The following is a 22,285-nucleotide window of genomic DNA, read 5'->3' on the forward strand; positions in this document are numbered from 1 at the left end:
ACGGCCAAATGTATAAGTGAACTGCATGCAATTGACAAGAGGTTGGGCTTCTCCCAAGGAGATGCAGTGTGCTCTTTCACCTTAGGCTTCTTAGCCAAGAATGAGGATCCTTCTAAGTCTTGGCCTTGCTCCTTCCATATTAGGAATTTATTGGATATCCTGGGCCCAGATGAAGAGGAGAGGGCTTTTTGCCCAATCAGAGCCTTGAGGTACTATGCATAGGACCAAGAAGGTCAGAGAACCTGCTAGCAACCTGTAGTGTTCTGTCAAGAATCCTTCTCATCCTTTGTCAAAGAGTGCCGTATCGTTCTTTATTAGAGACCTGATCTCCAAAGTGCATTCCTGGATTCAGGAAGACTTTTTTCCTTTGATCAAAGTTAGAGCTCATGAAGTCAGGGAAGTGGCTACCTCTCTTGCCTTCAAGCACAGTTTATCCCTCTCGTCCATTCTTCAGTCGAAGAAGTGGAAACAGTGTTTGAAAACTGCAGTACCCTCAGACCATTTGCAGTGGCTGGCATGGTATTGGGGGAAGAAGCACAGGAGAGATCCTGTCTCTCTTCTGTCTCTTTGCTTAGATGTAGGGTGTCGAGTTTTTGGGGAGCCCGGGGGTACTTTGTACCTGGAGTGCCCACCAGTTCATTGGATGGGTAGTGGTTTGTTGTGTCAGGGTGGGTGACAGTGTTATCTGGTTGTTGGTTTGTGGTACTGCGCCCAGGGCAAAGGCAACTTTTTGTCTTGCATATGTCTTCTCAGCGATCAGGCATATCCTCTGTTGCAAGACTTCCACTGATGTAGAGGCGACTCTCAGCTCACTGCCGCGCCACTACAGGTTAAGATGAGCACCAACCTGAGGCAGTATTCACCTGCAGTAGCTCTTACCAGGTGAGGAAGCGACAAACATTGTTTCAATGCTGGCCATCCCTTCTGCCAGACTAGATGCTTTGAAGTAGAATTGTCCATTCATCCCACCCCCTTTTCAATGTGGGATTCAGCTAAGTAATTACTTGGTAAGGTACTTATATAAAAGTGACATTTTTATAATAAAATACTTATATAAAAGTGACAGTTTTATAATAAAATAAAGTTTTATATATATACTTACCAAGTAATTACTGAATCGGAGAGCCCTTCCACCTCCCCTTTTTCATGGACTTTGCAACAATAAAATAGAATGATGCTGTTGGCTGTAAGTTGCTCCTACACTCTCGTTGCAGTGAGCTAGGCCTGTCACCCCCTGCTTTGCAACTGACTTGTTACCACGAATTTTGAATTTAGGATGCCTTGTGAGCCTAATTGTTAGCTAAGTAATTACTTGGTAAGTATATATAAAAATGTCATTTTTAGCAGATTGCTGTATGCTTAGATTTTTGTTCTGCTTTTTGGTGTGTCTTGAATGTATGTATTAAGTTTGAAGAAAATTCACCATTTATTCTTGTTGTATTGTGAGCATTTGGATTTTTTGTAAATTTAATTTCATGAATGTATTATATATCATGGTGTTTTATGTTCTTTTAGTAGTTAGCCAGGTGAGAGGTAAGATTTTGAGCTCAGTGGTGCAGTTGAACTTTATAATTGTTCTTGAAGTGCGTGCTGGTGTTGTGTTGTACTGATATGCCGCTAGAAGCTAGGGGTATTTTTAATTATATAAATGTCAGAATGTGTACATACTCAAATGGAACATGTCAGAAAAGCTATTAAGAAGCAAAGAAGCTTCCAGTGAATAGAATCCTCATGTTATAAAAGGCGGGAGTGGGAAGCCCAGTGAAATTAAAAATATGAGAACATAGATTGACCAATGTAAGCATAATAACAAAGAATCTCTTAAATGTTGAAAACTTCAGTGACCAGGTTCCTATAAATGGGAATGAGACCCATGGTACTGAACAAAAGTATTATTGCAGGATCTCAGATCTAATATGTTGAACCACACTTCACTAATTTTAGCAGCTATTTAAGTATGACTTGGCTGAGAAGAATGAACTGGAAAATAGGAAAGACATACTGAGAAGACCTTAGGGAACCGGCACAAAACAGACGTTCATGGAGAGAATGCATTGCATCTCCTTGGATGATGCTGGAATTGAGTGATTGCTTGTAGGCATAAATGAAAATAGTCATAGTCAGGGACATAGTCTAGGTGATGATTCATACAGAAGGTACACAAGATAGAAGAATACTGAGAAATTATGGGTTGTGTAACTTCAAGGGAAAAAACTTGATATATTTATGATGACAGAATTATCATAAATTTTTTACCTTCTAAAATTAAACTATTTAAATTTTAAGAATTTTGGGTTGCGCTTTTATTTTCATAGATACACTTTCTTAAATATGTCCCCCCCCCTATTTTTCTTAATGAAGTAAAAAGCATTGAACTCTGCTTTCAGGTTCTCCTCTTCCAGCTCATTTAACACCTTTGATAAATCAGTGTCGTAGTGATCAAGGACAGTCTCCAATATTGCCTGAAAAAAAAGCACCAATAAGTTTCTCATTTGATCAAGATCAGGTTACTTCTGATTCTCCAGAAGAACAAACTTGCTCCAACCTTCTTGACCTTTTAAAGCCTTCAACTCCTCCGGCAAGGAATGATACCCCAGGTAAGTTTTTGTTTTGCAAATTCTTAACATTAAGCACCATTATTGTCAGTGTATTTTTTAGGATAGTTATATAATGCAGATGTTCAGTTTGTCAGTATAAATTGTTTAATCATGTATATGTGGTTTGATATACACATACTATTACTCTTAAAACTGCTACAGTTGTAAGTTTTAATGCTAAGCACAGTATAACAAGCTTTGGTATTTGGTCAAAAGTATATATTGCTCCATAATGTAAAGCCACCACTTGAAGCAGTCATTTGTGGAAAAGTTTAAAATGCATGTTATTATTTTTTACTTTTTGGTGTTTAAAATTGTTCTTTTTACTTTATAGCTTGTGTTTTGTTCTGCAGTTTGATAAACTACATTTCTGGGAATTTAAATCTTGGTAATTTCACTGGGGATATCTTCTTGGTAGATAGCTTTATTCTTCATTTGCTATTTTGTAAGATTTTAGATAGTTCCATAATATTTTAGCCTTTTAATGTGCTATTTCTAAGTATGTGTTGTGTCTGCCATCCACAGCATATTTTTAGGGAAAGTGTGGAAGGAGTTATAAAAACTACCAGTTCACTCCACTCTTGCACATCAGATACTGTGGTACTGAAGACTTAATTTTTTCATGAACACTGTTTGGTTTTGTGTTGTAAAATTTATATACTGTACGCCTGATATTAATAAGTCATGTTTGGTCCTTTTTTGTAAAATGCATTTTGACGTACACCTGCAAACGTTGTAGCACATTGAGAATCAAAAACTTAATGGCTAAAAGCAATAATTTAATCATGATGACTTCATGTGCATCAGACTGTTCAGTACAGGTAGTGCTCGAGTTACGATAATTCGCTTTTACGATGGGGTTAGCAATTAATATCGATACGACAATATTTTGAAAATACGTATTTTTAAATTTTGTGGGCGACTGGCGCAGGCAACAACGTACAATCAGGCAGTGTACGATTAATGAGTCGTTAGCCCGAGAGGCTGGAATAGGTAAATTAATTCAATGAGCTGACCTCACTTGCTCGTTGTCGGAAGTTAAAATAGGTCGAGTGTTTGTTTGCAATTTTTGTGCGTTTGTAAATATAGTGCAATCAGTGGCGATATAATGCCTTCGATAATTCGAGTTCTGATGGAGTTAGCAATTAATACCGGTATGACAATATTTAGAAAATATTTTTAAATTTCAGAGCGGCACAGGCAACAGCGTGTACACTACAATTGCCGTAGAATCAGGCAAAGAGACCAACACAATGGACCGACTTCTTTTTCTCATCTCTTTATTCCATCTTCTAGTTAAAAAAGTAAAGAGAATGATAAAAGCATTGTTAGTAACCTTATACTCTTGCGAAAATGCGTGCAGCCATAAGCAACCGAACGAGACTCTGTTGTTTTGCTAATAACGAATCGGATAACAACTGTTTTGCTTGTATTTCAACCAACGTGATGGTTAAACAATTATCATAGTTATGTTAAAAATGACGTTAAGTACTGATATGTTTTTACACTACCTTTATCCGCTTTGGAGAAAAGATCGAAAATACTGCTGCAGTAAATTTAAGCTGCAAGTTGTAGCTGGCGCTTGAGAAAAGAATGTTCAAGCTGCTAATGACTATAAATTATTGTGCATTGGCAACATGGATGAAACTCGACCGCAAATAAAATTGGAAAGTATCTCAATCAAAACTACTGGGCATGAAAAACACATATTACTGCTGTTTTCACGCCCGATAAAAGATACATCGAAAAGCTCGCGTATGATGATGAAATCAAGATAAATAGCAAACGGAATCTTGATTTTTTTTTTTATACACAAAACAAACGGCCAGCCGCCAATGTCATCTACTAACGAAAAAATGGCTAAATTAATTTCACAACGAGACATATTTAAGTTATATTTCGACTTAAAACACTTCGTTATAACGAAAAATATATATGTCCCTTATAAATAAAGTATCTAGAGATTCATTTATTTAACTAGAAGCAAGAAATGCCCTTTGAACCAAGTTAAATCGCGGCCCGAAATAAAGACCCGTGTGATCGATTCCCAAACCAAAACATTTGATCGCTATGATCGAATTTATAATGCAAAAGCAATATAAGAATATTTACGATTGGATACAGTGTAGTAAAGCATAACTTTTAAAAGATCCATGGAAAAGATGCACATTCGTTATTTTGATGTTTGTATAATGCGGTGTTATGTGAAAATAGAATACAGTATAATGTAGGCTAGGCTACAGTATATGATATACGAAAGTGCAGGCCAGGCCTTGTTTGTTATTCAATTTCTCTTTATACTGACTTATCATGTCAGTCTGCATTGAACCTGCAGAATTAGCTGACACTAATAATTACTGTACCATATATGTATAAAGTATACTGTGTAGTGTAGGCTGAGGCTACCATATATGTATAGATGGTACTGATTACCCTAGTGTAGGCTAGGCCATATTCGAGTTACGATTTTTTCAACAAACGATGGGTTTTTTGGAACCTAACCCCATCGTAAGTAGGGGAATACCTGTATTTAGAGAGGTGGACTTGTAAGACAAAATCAAGCAAGTGGAAGATTTGAATGAAATCTCAGAATGTTATGAATATTGAGAAGCCTGGTATGGCTTTCATAAATAATCTGCCTGGGAAAATGCATATAGTTGAGTAGGCAAGAAGTTATGATGTATTCATTATGGGAAAGTGTTAGAATTATTTGTGAGAAACAGCGACTTTATAGGCCAGGATGATCAAAGAAAATTACATGTACCAGAGTCTTATAGGAATAAGCTAGCTATTCTTGATGTATTGTTGGCTTCGTGATAGAGTAAAAATACCAAAGTCTTGTGAAAACTCTTGCTATTCTTGATGCAGTAGTTGTTTCTCTAATGAGTAGTTCTTACTCTTGTATTAAGAAAGTGCAGGAGTGTATGGTTAAAGGAGTGGGTTTTAGTCAATACAGTGATTGATTGTTAATTGACTAGATTTTTTCCGAACACTGTTATTGCCTCAGTTCAAGAAGTGAAAATACTGTGTTTATGTTAAGAGGCTGTCTACAGTCAATTTACCAACCCTCTTTCTCACATCTCTAATCCTTATGAAGGGGTAGAAGCATAAAGTAAAAATACACATGAGATGAAACTTTAAAAAGATTATAGATTGTAACTTTTGAATATTAATATAGAACTTTGGTATGTTTTAGATTTATTGTGTTGATTGAAAGGTTTTAGCTTTGTTAAGTTGCCATTTATCAAAGGCATTCGAGTTGTACAGCTGGCATCATTTATGCTATTAGTTATTTTATATATAATTATCTAATAATTCCTGCAGTTTCAACTAAGTAGCCTTTATAGCCAATGAGTTATGGGATTTATAATAATTTAATGGTTTACTGAACAGAGTTTGTTTGACTTCTAGCACTGCTTAAATATAGTTGATTACATTCAAGTAACTAATAATTGCCAAATATTTAAGTATACAATTGGTAAATGTCACATAATTCTTTAAATAGATGTTTGGCTCTGACTCATTTATTTACATTAAGATATGATTGACAGTAATCCTGTTTCGATATCGGTAAAGTGAATACATTTTATTAACCTTTGCCGCCCCACCAGGTTCCTATTGCATGATGTCAGTTTTCTGTTTAAAACAAACTTAACAAATAGTCCAAACTATATAATTTTAAGTAAATTAGCTCAGTGGTCTGGTAGTTTGCATTAATTTAATTTAATATAATGTCTGTTCAAAATGCTTTTGTTGAATGATAGAATAAACAATGTTTTGTTTAAAAGCTTTGTGACTTAAATACTTGAATTGCGCTGATTTATCCTGACATCCAAAGTAGAAATCTTTGAAATTTATTTTGTAAAGTAAAACATGCTTATAATTCTCTGTAACAGCTGATAAAAATGAAGCACGTGGTGTTCTGTTGTACTGCATGAATAAATATTGCTTTTCATTGTAAATTTAACCTGTATATTCAGATAGTTATATACTAAATGAAGAACTTATATATGATTGTACATATTCGTTACTTTAAAATTTTAATTTTGGCAGTATTTTAGTAAGATTATTTTGATTATCTTTAGGAGTGTAAAGTAAAACAAGAAACAGTGTATTAATCTGTGGGATTTAAATTGATTTTGTATGTTCATATATCTGTTAAGGTAGTAGCTTGGACTTAACACTGGAAGTTAATCCATTAGAGCTAACAAAGGAAATTTTAGTTTGAAGTAAGTTTACAGAAGATATAAAACCCTAGGAGGCTGAAGTGACATCTGGGCAAGAGAACAGTATGTCAGTAATTGTCAGTAAAAAGGATTAGTGGCATTCAGCATTTTCATTTTAAAAATATAGGAGAAGCCTTATGTGTAGTATAAAATATGAATATTAGATATTATATGGTTACAAAAAATGAAATTATGATGTTGACTGTTTCTTAATCAGTGAATCCATAGCATGTGTTGGTACTTTTTCATGCCTGAAAAGAGTTCACATCCAAATTTTCACTTTTGGTCAATACTGGAAAGACATATTAGATAAGCAAGTACAGAGATTTAGAAATTAATGTTTTATTGAAGTGATATCTTTTATAGTTATTAGATTTATTTTAAAAAGCTTGTTATTTTTTACATTTTATTTTAGGCGTGTAATCTCTATGCAGTGAACTGTAAACAAACAGTACTCAGACATAATTTGAATGCCTCTTTATTTATGGTAAATATGCCTTATTTTTATTTTTATTTTTTTCACATAATCAGCTTTTTTTAACTTATTTTGGTCCACTTTTCACATTTCATATAAGAGCATATCCTTCAAGAGAAAGTGCCCTCAGTGTATTTAAAATGTGACTCATTAGTCTACCTTGCCATTGCTCATTTTATAAGCCTTACCATTATACTTTAAAAATAACCTCTGTAAAAAACTACATGCAGTTTTATTGCTGTAATTTTGAGTTGCTTGCAATGAGTCTTATGATTACCATATGTGTGTGCTTTTCACAGAGGATATAAGAATTTAAGCTCTTATTTTATTAACCTGCGTGGCATTCTGAGTTTCAAGTTTTTCTCTAGCTCAGTTATCAAAATAATTTAAATTAATGAAAAAATTATTCCATATTTAACTATGAGATGAAAGGGATATTTTGTTGAAAGTGTATTGCTCAAGTCAAAATACAGGGGCAGGATGGAAGGGGTACTTTTAGCTAGGGCATAGAAGTTCGTACTCATTTCTGTTTTTCGAGAAAAAATCTGAAATCCATATTCTCTTGCAGTAACCAGGAGGTCATGTCGCATAAGTTTGCTCCCAGGGTTGACTGATAGTCCAGTAATTGGAAAGCTTGCAACTGTTAGTGAAGATTTGATTGCCTGGGAAACTCCTATGATGTCAGCCAAGAAAACAAAGAAAATAGAAAAAGGTAAGAAGGTATATTAGCCTTGGTTTTATTCAGTACACCACGTGCAAGACTACTGTATCCAGAAGATACACTTGATAATTGTATACCATATTGTCACAACATCCAATTACTGGATTGTGGAGTTTATAATCTGTTCTTGTCCCATTCTAGAAATGGAATCTTTTAACCCTTAAGGGACCCATTGAGCCTCAGTGTGAAGTAAAACGCAGTAAGGGGAGGTGGATGGTTTAGCTGCAAAGGAATGTGACTTGCAGAATTACGACCAGAGCTATGGTGTATTAATGGTTCGAAACAAAGTGGGGGAATATTTTCTATTGTTAATGAGTTCAATTAATGAATTTATACAGACGTAATTAACAATGGAATTCTCTTTACATGAGTCTTTTAAATTTGTTTGTAAACATACCAACTGGGGCCAAGGTTGTTTTTGCTGGTTTTCTACAGATAGTATTAGTTGTAAATAATTTTACAAAGAAAATCTGTCAAAGACAGAAGAAAAGTATGTAAAAGTAGAAAAAGTTACTGGAATCTGCCTGGGGTGGTTCAAATTTATCTTGAATATTTCCAAATCATATGCAAAAAATTTGTTACTGCTTTTATTTATCTGTTTCAGTACATTGTGTGAGCAGTAATAATCCAGTTTACAAAATACAATGAATTTATTTATTAGATAAAACACACAAGTTGGTAAAATTTAGGGATTGTCTTGTAAATGAGGCATCCTACAAGGGGTTGTAAAAGTCATTCTCAACTTCTCATGGAAGGTAGGGAAAATTTTAGAATTTTTTTATTTCCATGAATGTACTGCCATTCTCTTTCCATTGATGTGAATTTTTTTTTTTTGCTGACCTCAAAGTTTTCCCTTCAGAGGTTAACTTCTTTTGCATGTTGTTTTTCTCTCCAAGCAGCCATTTTTTTTATAGAAAATAATGATCTGACCACATTTTTTTATTTGGGGACAAATTCTAGTGTTAGTTTTGCTTTCAACCAGATCATTTTCCAGTCAGTGAAATCCAGGAGTGCATTAATTAATTTTAAAAGTCCATTTGTTAGTGTGTTGCAGTAACACTCCTGAACACCTGAATTAGCCTCTGGTCACCCACCAGCCCGAGCTACATCCCTGAACAGCTTTTACCCACTAAGTGGGTACCAAACTGTCACGTTATAACGCTTACAGGAAAATCTTGTCAAAATGAGTTACCTGAAGTACTGTTGGCAACCTGCTGCAAGTCCTGGCCGAGTGAGACCGAGATCTGGTGCTTTTTGTTAAGCCATGCTGTGGGTGTGTCCCACATCAGGCTAACTTTTGGTCATTTATCTAATTCCATTCAAGAATTTGGACATCAGATCACTTATTTGGACGTTTTCCAACGCATTTTCTCCTGATGGATACTTTATTGATAGGATTTGGAACTTCTCTCGATTTTGACTTTGGACTTGTTTGATAAGTCAACAAGAAGACATTGCTATCTGCTAGCGCCGATGCTTCAACTTTTTTACATTTCGACCACAGAGCCTTCTTCTGTGGAGATGCTGACACTCATGGCCCTACACGTTCTGGCGTAGGATGAGTGCCCTTAAACACGATCGACATTCTGTTTGTATTTTTATGTAGGAAGACACAGTGTAGTATCAGTCAGATAGGCGGCGAGTCTGGTCGGTAGATCAGATGGAAGAATTATTAAAAGTTAGAGGACAAGCTACTAGCTAGTATGTCTAGTCTATTTTTCAGCTTTATGAATAAATTAACGGAACTAAAGATAAGGGTAGTAGTAATAGTGTTGTAGATACAAATCATTCTTTTTTCAGCCCCCTGCCTGTTCCAGAACCAGCCCAACGGGGGTGCCGGGGTCATGGAGAACCGCAAACCCGAAGGTAGGATCTGCCGGCCCGGCGCGGAGCAGGCAGTGTTGGCAGCAGATTTCCCCTTCCTCTAAAAGCGTGTTCAAGGTGGATTTGTGAATTAGAAATCACTCAGAAGGGTAGGAATTCTACTTTAGAAATATTCAAGAAAAGTAGTTGAGCTGGTCTTCTTTGTTCAGGTTTAGGTCCTTAGGGCATTTAGATCAATCATTGGTTTTATTTCCTGCTTCGTGCCCTGTGCAACAAAAGGTTTCAGATCCGTAAGGGTCTTTCAGATTTGGTTTCTGATGTATCTGGTTCTGAATTTGTTTTGTTTTTCCTTGAATACTCCTCCTTCGGCTGTCTTTTTCCTTTGGGGTTTAAAATTTCGCTCATCTTGCGATGGTGGTAATTCTGGCTGAGTTTTTCCAATATTCATGATCATGTCTTAAAGAATTTTCTGATTTGATAATGTCCATCAGGATTATCGGGGGGCGGGGAACAGAACCAGCCTATTTTCTCTTGAAATCTATGGCCTCTTCGGCTGCGAAAATTTTCCGTTTTCCCCATTTTCTAAGCTTTCTTCCATTGCCCTTTCTCAATCTTCTTTTCGGTCTTTGAGGGCGCCGGGTCTTTGTTGTGCATCCTGTTTTTTGGCTTTAACTCAGCAGAGCAAGGCTTTGTTTCAACCCTGTGATTTTAGAGCTCAGTGGCCCCCTCTCTCTCTCTTTGGGGTTATGGAAGGGGTATTTTAATGGATCCGCTTTTCTTATCACCTTTTGCAACCTGCAGTTTCTCAGGCATCCGATCTTAGTTGTTTTCAGGTGTGCTGAGCATCAGCAACTCTCTTATTTCATTCTTTATATGATTCCTAACTGTAATGTATCCTCTGCAATTCTTATGGATGCTACGGCAGTCGGCGCGTTCGCGCCCAGCCGCTCAGTGTATCAGCACCGATAGTTTCTTCAGCCTTTCCATTCTCCAGGATAGTTGGTAATTTGCTTCTTCTGTTACCCTACCTAATAGTACCTCGTAACTTCCCCCTTCAAAACTCCTTTGAGTTCGGTCCAGTTGGGACCCTTCTCCATCTGTCAACGCTAAGTAGGGCCTCCGTAGCTACTCCGAGTGTGGCTTCCTTTCTTCCCCTTCCTTCCCTCCTCAGCTTCTTTCTCAACTTTCCAGCAGGTTTTCTGTCCGCTTGTCTAGGCATCCATGTTGGTTCGGGGTTGATTCCGGTCTTCAGTTCCAGATTCTAATTTCTCATGCGGTTTTGATACATCCGGATTTGAGTGGTTCGTGTTGTGGCCTTCTTCGCCTTCAGGAGTGGGCGTGATTCAGGTGTTGCGTCATCCCCGTTGGGTCTTGCGGGTTTGCGCAACCTATACTTTGGTGCCTCCAGTATGTCTCACTTATTGACACGCTAGGTGTCCTTCACACACCCAGGTGTAGCAGGTTCCCGGTTTTCGAGTTCGGCGTTTGCTAGGGATCGGCCTGCTCTCTTTCCTGTTCCAGCTCGTCGACCAGTCCGACAATCTCTGCCCGGTCAACCAGTCTGACAAGGATTGTTCATTTGAAGAAGAGGATCCGGTACCGGATATTGTTCTCCTTCAGCCAATGAGAATGAGTATATGATGGTAGACTTCACTTATCCTCAATCCAAGGTTCCGGAGGAGCATTATACTACCGGCTAACGATGTTCGAGTCGCTATACGCGACAGAACCGTAGTTTACTAAACAAGATGATTCTCCCCTCCGGTCTGGTACTGCCTGACACCTCATCACTTCAGTGTGTCAATAAGGCTGGCATACCGGTTAACATGTCGCCTGACTGTACAACGTTCTTTGGCAGAAGAGGAGGGCTTCTTTAAAGCTTCCACCTCACTATCCGGACATTCGGAGAGGTTCTGTTGAGGGCGCCTTTGGGCTCTGCAACAGTCTTTTAGGAGGAGGATATCTCCTCCATGGTCTTTTTTGTGTAGCCGTCGTCAGCAGTAGCGTCAGCAAGCTATGATTAGTGTGGCTGTCGGGTTTCAAGGGATGTGGGCCAGTATAACGAACTTGTTGCTTCTAACTCATGTCTCCAGTGTTGGCAATTATGCATCATTGAAGGTACAAATGTGGAAGTAGAGGGTTCCTGTCTAACAGGGAAACAGCCGCAGAGTCCACTCTCTCTCTCTCTCTCTCTCTCTCTCTCTCTCTCTCTCTTACTCTCTCTCTCTCTCTCTCTCTCTCTCTCTCTCTCTCTCATTCCAGGGTCTTGTCTCGCATGCTTTCTCTTCAGGTATGTCCTCCAGGAATTGCTGGGACTTCCACATCGAGAATACAGGTATAATCTGGAACGATTCTCGCTTGTCGGATCGCCTGTGATTGTCAGAAGAAGCGATCGACATCCGGAAGGTCTATAGTCTCCCCTCTTCCCGACGGTCATCTGTACTCAGATGCCTCATATCAGGTTGAGATAACCTTGAGGAACCAGGCCGGGCCTCTGGAGGATCAGGAACGAGAGGAGTCATAACCTTCGACCTCAGGAAGCTATAAAGGAAGCCCTCAGGTGGTTCTCAGTCCTAGTGTGCAACACAGTAATGGGTCTGCTTTTTATACATCGCAGAACTGCCGTGTCGTATCTGGAGAACTCGGGGGAACAAGATCATTAGAACTTAAGAGGTGTATACTTTCTGCCATTCGGTCTCATTCATCTGGTAATCAGGAAATATGGTAGTGTCAAGACGCCTATGACTTAGCTCCTTGCTGGCTCTAATGGCCCTCGGGTTCCGAATTCCTAATGCTCCTTACGTAAGTTCGATATTCCTCCTCATGGAAGATCTTTTGACAACATTTTCACCATTATCATCCAAAGTCTTGCGTGATGAACCTTGTTGCGGCGATCTGCTGAGCGAACAGCTGACAGGTGTCCAGACACTCCAAAGTTATGTCTGACACAGTGTTTCCTTCAGCTTCTGAGAAGTCAACTCGTAGCTTTACCAGGTCCAACTTGACATGGGGAAGTCTTTGTCGTAAAGGAAGGTTATTCCATCTTTAGGCCTGCCAGAACTGAAATAGCTGGTTTCTCTTATTCCTTTCGAAAGTCAAGATTTTCCATTTTCAGCTATTGCTGGCTACCGCTCAGCACTTTGCAGTACATTTTCTTTTCCTGAAATTTCTAGTAGTAAGATCTTCGATTGACTTATTCGTTCCTCGGCTTCCCTCGTGAGATTTTCAAGTTCTAATGTTAAGATGATTGATTAGGTGTTTTATTTCTTTCTTTTGGCTTTAGCTGCAGATAAAAATTAGGGGAAGCTAGGTGGGAAATGATAAGTATTTATTCTTCCGAAGAGCCAGGTTTCTAGGTCCATTATCTGGGAAATCAGTGGGGATGTCTCTTCTGTCCGATATGGAATATTTATCAAAGGTTGATAAACTCCGCCCAGGTTTACACTTTGTCTCACTCTGAATCCTTCCGTTCGTTTCAAGGTTCTTTATTTGGAGAAATGGTTCCTGGTTCAGTCACTACACAAACACAGTTGCGGCACTTCACGATTTTCGTGTGGGGAGGTTTATGCCTTCAGTTTAATTTGAAGTGACATTATAATTTAGCAATTTTTTTCATTCAAAGTATTCGGAGTATGTCCACTTCATCTTCCTTTTCTCAGAGTCTTCTATCCTGGAGTGTACACGGCGGTCCATTTTTTTCTTCCTTCACTTTAACCCTTCCTGTCCAATTGGAATATTACGCATAAACCCCTACCCCTTCTTTCTTGACTGACGAATTTTAATACGTGAAATTTAGACATTTTTCGATTTTGACAGTTGGTGGTTTCGGTACATAGCACCTTGGACCGTAACTCAGGCATTACGCCAAGCAGTCCTCATACCGCGATGGTCCCTGGTATAGCAAATTTCACGCATGAAATCAGCTGATCCTACCTAATGTTTCACATATCTTAGTATTTTATAAAATGGTAGGATTACATTATTGGAAACACTTGTTTGCACTTATTTTCTATAAATTTTAGTTCCTCTAGTCCATGCCGAGTAAAATTCTCACAATGACATCAGCTGATCCCACCCACGCAGGCTGGCAGGCCACACTCTGTGTTGCAACACGTGTGGTGCAGCGACGTCAATCGAGAACAGTTTCCATCAGGCCGCAAAGTTTATGGAAAAACTAGCGGAAACGGTTAGTGCATCACATAAGAGACGCTGGATTTTAGGCAGGGCCTGAATCGAATCTCATTTTTCATTATCATATATCGATATTTAGAGAATTTTGTTGGCTTTCATAAAAAATAATTCATTCACCTAACTGTTATATCTTTTTCTAATGTTTCTAGTAACATTTTTTTTTCGAACAGCTTATAACGCAAAATGAAACTGTTCATTTTAAAGCCATTTTTCTGACTCTCACTTTATTCTCTTCTACATTTTTGTATATTTATTAAAGTAATTTATATGAAAATATCCGAGCTAGGCTCTTAAAAATAGGTCAGTTGCTGGGCAGCTACCTGTTTCTTACTCCTATTTTCATCAATTTTTCACCAACTGACTTATTGTTTTTCATTCCTTTATATGTCGATATTTAGAGAATTTTCTGGCTTTCTCATGTAAAAATAATTCATTCTAACTGTTATAGTTTTTGAGCTTAACAATAATGTTGACAACGGTAACTTTTTTCGTTGATCAACTTATAACGTCAAAATGATACTGGCTTTATTCCTTCAACTTTTCCTCTACATTTTCGTATATTTACAAAGTAATTCTATGAAAAATAACTGAGATAGGGCTCTTCAAAAGATGCGTTCACCATACGCAGAGCGTGTTTCTTACCTTTTCTATCAATTTTTTCACCAAACTTAGATTTTTATATGTCAATATTTAGAGAATTGTGCTGGCTTTTTCATAAAAATAATTCATTCGCCTAACTGTTATAGCTTTGAACTTAACGATAATGTTGACAACGGTAACATTTTTTTTTCGATCAATTTATCAAAATGAGGTCATTTTTCTTGCTTTCCCTTTATTCTTCAACTTTTCCTCTACATTTTCATATATTTACAAAGTAATTTCTATGAAAATAACCAGATAGGGCTCTTCAAAAAAATTTTTTCTAGCGATAATTCTCACCATAGTCAAGTAAAGCTCTGTTTCTCTCACCCTTCTTATCAATTTTTCACTAACTGGTGTTTTCCCAATATTTAGGGAATTTTGTTGGCTTTCATAAAAATAATTCATTCTTCTGACTTTCATAGTTTTTGGGTTACGAACGAAAATATAAAATAAGTAAAGAATTTTTTTTTTGTTAAATAACTAGTACATTTGTTCGTAAGGGCACTTTATTCTGACTATTCCACCATAAAATATAAACATGAACGTTATAAAAATCTATTTTTGAACTTAATTATTTTTTCGCACAGATGTATCAGATAAGGGGTTGTCCCCACTCGATAGTGGCGAATCTCTCCTATCTGCTGCCTAATTAGCTTTCTCGAGGAGTGATTATTAGGTTAACCAGATAGAGTGCTCTCAGCAAATATGATAGTATAATCACATAGTTTGTTTTAAATATCCTAGTCTTTGATAGTTTCCCACGAGAGTCCAAAGACTTCTAGTTGTTTCGCTTGGGATACTTCTCGGCCTTTGCCGCATCCTGCAGTGTGGGCGGAGGGTCATTGGCTTGGCACACTGCCTCATTCCCCTCTTATGGGTAGACTGAATAGTCACTTGGGAGATGCATTGTTCTCCTTTACATGAAAGTTATTCTCTTAGTCCGTGTGTAGCCGCTAGCTAACCCTTCTATCGTGGGTGCATTCATTTAGCTAAGGGGGTACTCTCTTAGTGCGGAGGTTCTTAGAGGCGGCCACTTGAAAGTCGGTGTCGGTTTTCACGACTTTTACCTAAAGACGTTCAGTTTTCGAGAAGAAATTTGCTTGGTCCCTTTGCGGCGACCAACTCGATCTTATAATTACTTATAATTACGTAGTAATGTTAAAGGTGGGGAACTCTAGGTAATGAATGTAGTCTGGAGGAATTTGGAATTTTGGATTCTCTGTTAGTCGGGGTTCATAGTGAGAATATTAAGTTTGACTTTAGTACTGTGAAGATAGGCAGACCAGTGGACAGGTTTGGTTTCTTCCAACCTCTTCTGCGTGAGACATTGGCGACACGGACGTGAAGAACTCAGAAGATCCTGCACACTCAACTTCTCCTCCATACATGAGAGGCAATAGCCACATGGGAGGTTCTTTGTACCCTCCACATGAGAGGCTGGCAACAGCCCATGGGGAGGTTCTTAATTCTGCTTTGATTGATTAGCCACATGGGAGGTTCATCGCACCCTCTCCATACATGAGAGTGCTTTGATTAGCCACATGGGAGGCCCATCGTTCTCTTACTAATCATGGAGGCTGTGATTAGCCACATGGTAGGTTGGTTTTTATTTTTGCTACTCTATCCACAGAGGTTGAATACCACATGAGAGGAAGCCCGACTCAGACCTCCATAAATGAGTGCTTTGATTAGGCCACATGAGGTTCATCGTTTCTCCACTAATCATGGGAGGCTGTGATTAGCCACATGGTAGGTTGGTTTTAATTTGCCACTGTCCATGAGGAGTTTGAATACCACATGAGAGAGGTAGCTCGACCAGATAGTACCTAGACATGACTGACGTCGGGGGGTACTCTCTCTACAACTATTCCTCACCTGCTGAGTGGGAAAACCAGTGAGGATACATTCATTTACACAAAGTAGGCGAATAACGAGTTACTCTGCTTTCCTGTTGGAAGGTCGGGCTTAATTAGATTGATCCCACCTCAAAATTTTGTTAATTGGGCTAATCCAGGTGTTCAGGAGTGAAACAGACGATGAAGTTTTTACATAATAAAACTAATATTTGAATACTTACCTGAACACCTGAATGATTCCCACCCTCCTCCCCACTTCAATTTGATTAGTGAAAATGCATTAGATCTCGCCCTCGCCGTCGACTTGCAGTGTTGCTAACTACTTCAGGTAACTCATTTTGGATAAGATTTTTCTGTGTAAGCGTTGGTAACGCTTGACAGTTAATTACCTACTCTAGTGGCAAAAGCTATGGGGATGTAGTTCTGCACAGGGGTGACCTGGGCTAATCTATGTCAGGTATATTATAATATTAGTTTTATTATGAAAACTTCATTTTTAGATATATTCAGTTATATGTATATTTGAATGGAAATTGTGGTTGTTATCTTTTTTGCAAACTTGTTATATACAACTATTGCACAATACCTATAAACTTGGATGCCATGCTTAGTTTTATTTCATGTACTTTCTAGGTAAGTAAACTATCCTGTGACTGGTTTTTGGAGAAGAATCAAATGAATTATTAATGGTTGTTATAAAATATGACTTGAAGATTAAATATGTAATTTTACTTGAAGATTAAATCTCATGTTCATTTGACGTTTATAATTTTAGCTAAGAATGTCTGCTGGAAATGGTTTCTTATAAACACTTTGTTTCATGCACATGGATACATTCTGCACAAGTAAAGGCTATTTTATGACTAATGGGATAACAAAAAAAAAAATAGTTTTATTGAAAAAAGTTATATGTATAAAACCATTACTTAAAAAAAAAAACTGACCTTCCTTCTGGCCCCTGCCAATTGAATCTGTGATTTGCAGAAATTGACTTGAGTTTTCACCACTAGAGGTGCTGAGTGATCTTGATGAATACCCAGGTGGAAGAGGGACTCTTCTTCCTGGGGTCAGCAAATGGCAGTTACTGCATACAGTATTAGGCTAATTTATGTTAATGGGTTTATGTATGAAAATAGAATTAAAATCTCATTTTTATTAACAATGGGGATGACAATGGTTTTTAAGGTAATACGAAATATTGTCAGCTTCGAAGTAATTTATGTACTTTGCTTTAATTTCCCTCATACCTTTTAAGTACTTATGCATTAAGCCAGCCTCTTCGTCTTGAGTTTAGTGAAGAAACTCCTCAGCATTTTTGTTGGTTCTGTAACCATGTAGTCAGAAATTTCATTTGGGGAAAACATTACAAAAGAAATCAAACAGTGACTTGCATTCTGAAGAAAATTTGACTTATCACCAATGTCTCAAAGTTCTGATTTTTGCTTACTGAATCTTCCTCATAAAGTGTATCCTGTTTTCTCTGCGTACTCACACCACTGCTAATGCTTGGGAACTCCTCTTTCTCCTCTGACATTACCTCAGATTCATGATCATCTTCAGTAGAGCCTGAAGTCTTTAAATTACCGAAGGCAGGATTGTCACTATCTTTGATATCATAAACATCACTGTATTCACTACTGTCATTGTCACAACTATCTGATAGTTCAGGTCTACTGTTATCACTGTTATTTCCTAATAAAAGTCACTGTATTTCTTTATCACTGAGAGAGCTCCTTACTCCATGGCATCTTGATGGTTACTAAAGGTATGTGCTTTGTCCGGAAGTTATCCAGTAGGTTGGCAATCAAATATTGCCAGTTGTCGCTAAAATATAGACAAAAACCCCTTACAATGATGGGGGAAATGCAATATTTGTTACAAATTGCCTAAATGGAACTAAAACAGAATTATGAATTAGGAGGTAAGTCCTTCATCATGGATGAGACCTTTCCATGAAAGTGAAAGGGTTAAACTACTTGACAATAATAAATATGGGGATAGTTTGTATAGTGAAGAGAACTTGCAGGTTTTGTGAAAATGCTAGTTGGAGCTTTATTGTCTTTTGTTGTTATAAGGAATATGTTAGCACACCTCCAATAAGTAGGCAGTGAGGTAAAATATATATATATGTATGAATTTTTTTGTTAATGTTGGTAGGGACTTTTTTTTTTTTTTCATTTGATATTTTCTCCTTTTCAGACAAACCAAGAGCAACCCCGTCACGTCGTTCTCGTAGATTAAGCAAGGCATGTCTGGAGTAAGTTTCATAGTAACCATTAATTAAAGTTGCTACTAAAGGGGATATATTTTCACTGTGAAAGTTATTTTCTAACCAGTTGTCTTGTATTGAAAATAAATGATTTTGTAATATCCAGAAAGGGTATAAAGCAGGTGTTTCTAGTAGAATTGGTTAATATACACATTGATATTTTCTGATTTTGTTGAATTGTTTACCTCTTAGGATGAAGTACGCTATTATGATTTCCATGACGTAGCTGTTTTGTGCCTTTTGTATTATTACAGATCCACATTTTAAAAATATATACTTTTACTGTATAGTTATTAGTGTTAAGTAGCTTAAAGAGTTGAAAAACCATTATATTTTTTGCCATTATATATTTATGTAAATTGATTATCACTCTCTTGTTTATTGAGAGAGAGTAGTGACTTTTTGAGTGTTTTAGTTTTTGGTAATCTGTCATCAGAATAGGTAATGTTTAAACATTTTGTTAAAGAAAGAAACTGTCAAGTACTGATTCAGTATGAAGAAAGACTGGATTTTATTTGTTATGAATACTCTTATCATTAGATACTATAGATTTTTTTATTGTAAATATATATATTTTGCTTTTCACTTCCTTACATTATCTTTCTTGTTAAGAATAGTTCCATTCTACCCCATTTTTCAGGATAAATGATAATACATTTACATTTCCACAGCTTTAAATTGTATATATTGATTTGTATTGAACATAAGCATTCCCCCAAATTTTGGTTTTGTATTATATATGTGAAGTATTGAAATGATTTTTATCCAGCATTACAGAAATTTAGTTTTCAGGTATATTTTAATGTAGTTAAAATATACTGTAGTATTTCAAAAAGCAGGGATTGCTTTATTTGTATGTGTAAAAGAAGAGCCCAATGATTTTTATTTTTTCCTATGGAAATGTAAACCTTTTCCTTTTATATAGGAGTGTGAGGTGAGAAATTCATTGAAATTAGTAGTAAAGTTGTTAAAAGGTGGTTAAGGGAGGTGAGTAGGGGAATATCTTTCACTCACCTTCCATCACTGGTCACTTTTCCATCGGAAGCCATCATTGGAGGACATACCATTGTGCTCCCACTAACTTATATTGCTTGAGATTTTTTTTTTTTTCTTTCTTTCTTTTCTTAGAGAGATGGTGTTTGTCAGAGGTGTGAAGGATTAGTTCTTTCATCCCCTCCATTTTTATTATTAGATATATCTCCACTGTTAAATAATCTTCCTTTCAGTTTTAGCTGTGTTGCTGTTGGAAGCTGTTCAGTAGAAGAGGTAACCTTCAAGCATTAGCATACATCATCCCTATCATTAGCAAAGTCCTTCCAACTCCTTCCCTGATTACACCCCTTCTGAGGAGTGAGAGGGTTATTGCAGGTGAAGGGCGATCATACACTACACTTACGGTGCCGGTGAAGTTTGCTGTTGCTATATGACATGCTTGCTAGAAGCTCATATTTTGTTGTGTCTTTGGTGGCTGTGTTCATTCCAAGTACTATTACAGCTACTTCAATGTAGGAAGCTAGATCTGATTAAGGGGAAGCACTGTACTTCCACCACCTCCCCTGTTATCAAGCCCATCTTCTGCCGCCTCTTTTTTTTACCCACAGTGGAAGAGAAATAGCTGTTTAAAGGGAGGTGGGGGTTCTCTGTCACCTGTGCATAATTGTTTCATCTTTGGTATGTCATTTATGGGCCATTCCATACCTGCCCACTTAGACAACTCCAATGTAATCCTGATAGATAATTCTAGTGTAATCCTTGGGGATCACCATAGAGGAGTCTTGTTTGTCTTGCTTGCTCTGTGCTTGTTTGATCTCATGATCGAGCAAGCATGGGTACTTTCACTTAGGGGGTGTGATTGCAGTGACTGGACTTACTTTCTTCCCTTATTCCATTCTTGAACAGCATCAAGGCCAGGATATCAACTGGGTCAGGTTGATACAGTTATCATCCCTTTGAGCACCAAATCTTGTCCTAGTGTATGAGGTGCAACTTCCCTTGGCTCTCCTTTTCAACAAGGGGGGTTGCATAGGTGCATTAGCCAGAATTTTTACTTGACTTCTTGAATTCCCTTACGAGGGTTTTCATTGCCCTCTGATGGCTTTTCCTCCCTTAAGTGATCTCTCTCAAGTAGAAGCTTACCCAGGTCCAGGACCCTGCCACTTTGTCACCCCGTATGCAAGATTGGGTAGATGATTTCAGGAGTCATTGCACCCCCTGCTTGGGGTTGTTACTGGGAGCCTGACATTTCTTAGTATGTTGCAACTCCAGTCCATTATCAGAGATGACCTCCCACCCAAGGAGTAAGTCTCCCATATAAAAGGTGATGGTATCTATCTGTGTAGGAACTAATGAACAAATTTGTGAGTAATATGTATTTTCCCTACACATACAAACCATAGCCTTTTATAGAGTAAACTCACGTCAACCACCCAGCTTTGCCTCTGCAGCTGAAGGAAAAAGTGACTAGTGATGGAAGGTGAGGGAGGGTCCCTCTCATCCCTAATAACCATCAGTTAATGACTTATCAAATTCAACTAATGTCCTAGCATGCACTGGAGAAATACACCTACATAAAAGACTGGTTTTGTATACCTAGGAATAACACAAATTTAAAATTTTATTGTTACTGCAGTATTTCAAGAGAAGAGTTACTGAGACATCTTTTCCTTCATGATAGCTTAGTTGATAACAAGGATTGCAGGCTTGCTATACTTTAGATTGTAAGGCACAACAGCATCTTTCCTTAGCATATGCTTCAAAATCTCTCAGCATAGAATTTAATGTTAAGATTTTTGTGAATGAAAACGTGTGAATTTCATGTAGGAGTGCGACGTTTATTGCCTTCTGTTTGAAAGTACTACTATACATTTTGTGTTTTGTAATTTTATTTCATTTTTATTGTATGACATATCTTTTGTGTACCTGATACATAATAAATTTACCAGAGAAATATATAACTAACAAAATTTTTTCATTTAGTATTTCCCTTTATGGTGCTAGATTGGTGATTACAGAAAAAAATTAGTATTTTGAACTTTAGTATATTAAGCATTAAAGTATTGAAATACAATGTTCTTACAACACTTGAAATATTTTTTGTTCATTCATTAATCATAAGTAGTATTATTGTTCAGTGGCTCTTCAGCTGCACCAACAATGCTATTACTCCTACAAGTATACAAACCTTCGGTCTTTACGTAGGGGATTTACTTTCAGCACAAGCTGGAGCTGGCCATTTGACTAAAAACCAAGGTGATATTGGTAGATGGTACTGATGGTAGGAGAGAAATCCCTGCCATCCAGTTGGTACACATCCACTTCTTTTGGGCGTGTCTGAGACAGACGTGTTTCTTGTGCTGCATGCCATTCGACTTAAAGAAAATTCTTAATTATTTTTGTTTTTTAACAATTTTTGTTTTGAGTTATTTTGCCTATTTTAAAATAATGCAACACCTTATATTCTGTTGCCATTTTCAGTGATGCCGCT

The 22,285-nt window shown here is 37.4% G+C and overlaps 1 protein-coding gene across 2 annotated transcripts in view; it reads left to right on the forward strand.

Moving 5' to 3' along the window:
• The window catches only part of LOC136845902 (titin homolog), a 90,617-nt gene extending 68,853 nt beyond the window's left edge, over positions 1-21,764 (forward strand). The window contains exons 8-11 of one of the 2 annotated variants that reach the window (XM_067116391.1): positions 2,388-2,601; positions 6,103-6,208; positions 7,867-8,010; positions 18,732-21,764. In XM_067116391.1, the coding sequence (XP_066972492.1) occupies positions 2,388-2,601; positions 6,103-6,145 (257 nt within the window). In that variant the 3' untranslated portion in view covers positions 6,146-6,208; positions 7,867-8,010; positions 18,732-21,764. Of the gene's footprint in view, positions 1-2,387; positions 2,687-6,102; positions 6,209-7,866; positions 8,011-18,731 lie in introns of those variants that run through there. The other variant, XM_067116384.1, reaches the window with a different exon arrangement.
• Positions 21,765-22,285: the final 521 nt, after the last annotated feature.

Source organism: Macrobrachium rosenbergii, chromosome 2, assembly GCF_040412425.1.
Source record: "Macrobrachium rosenbergii isolate ZJJX-2024 chromosome 2, ASM4041242v1, whole genome shotgun sequence".
Classification (NCBI taxonomy): Eukaryota; Metazoa; Arthropoda; class Malacostraca; order Decapoda; family Palaemonidae; genus Macrobrachium; species Macrobrachium rosenbergii.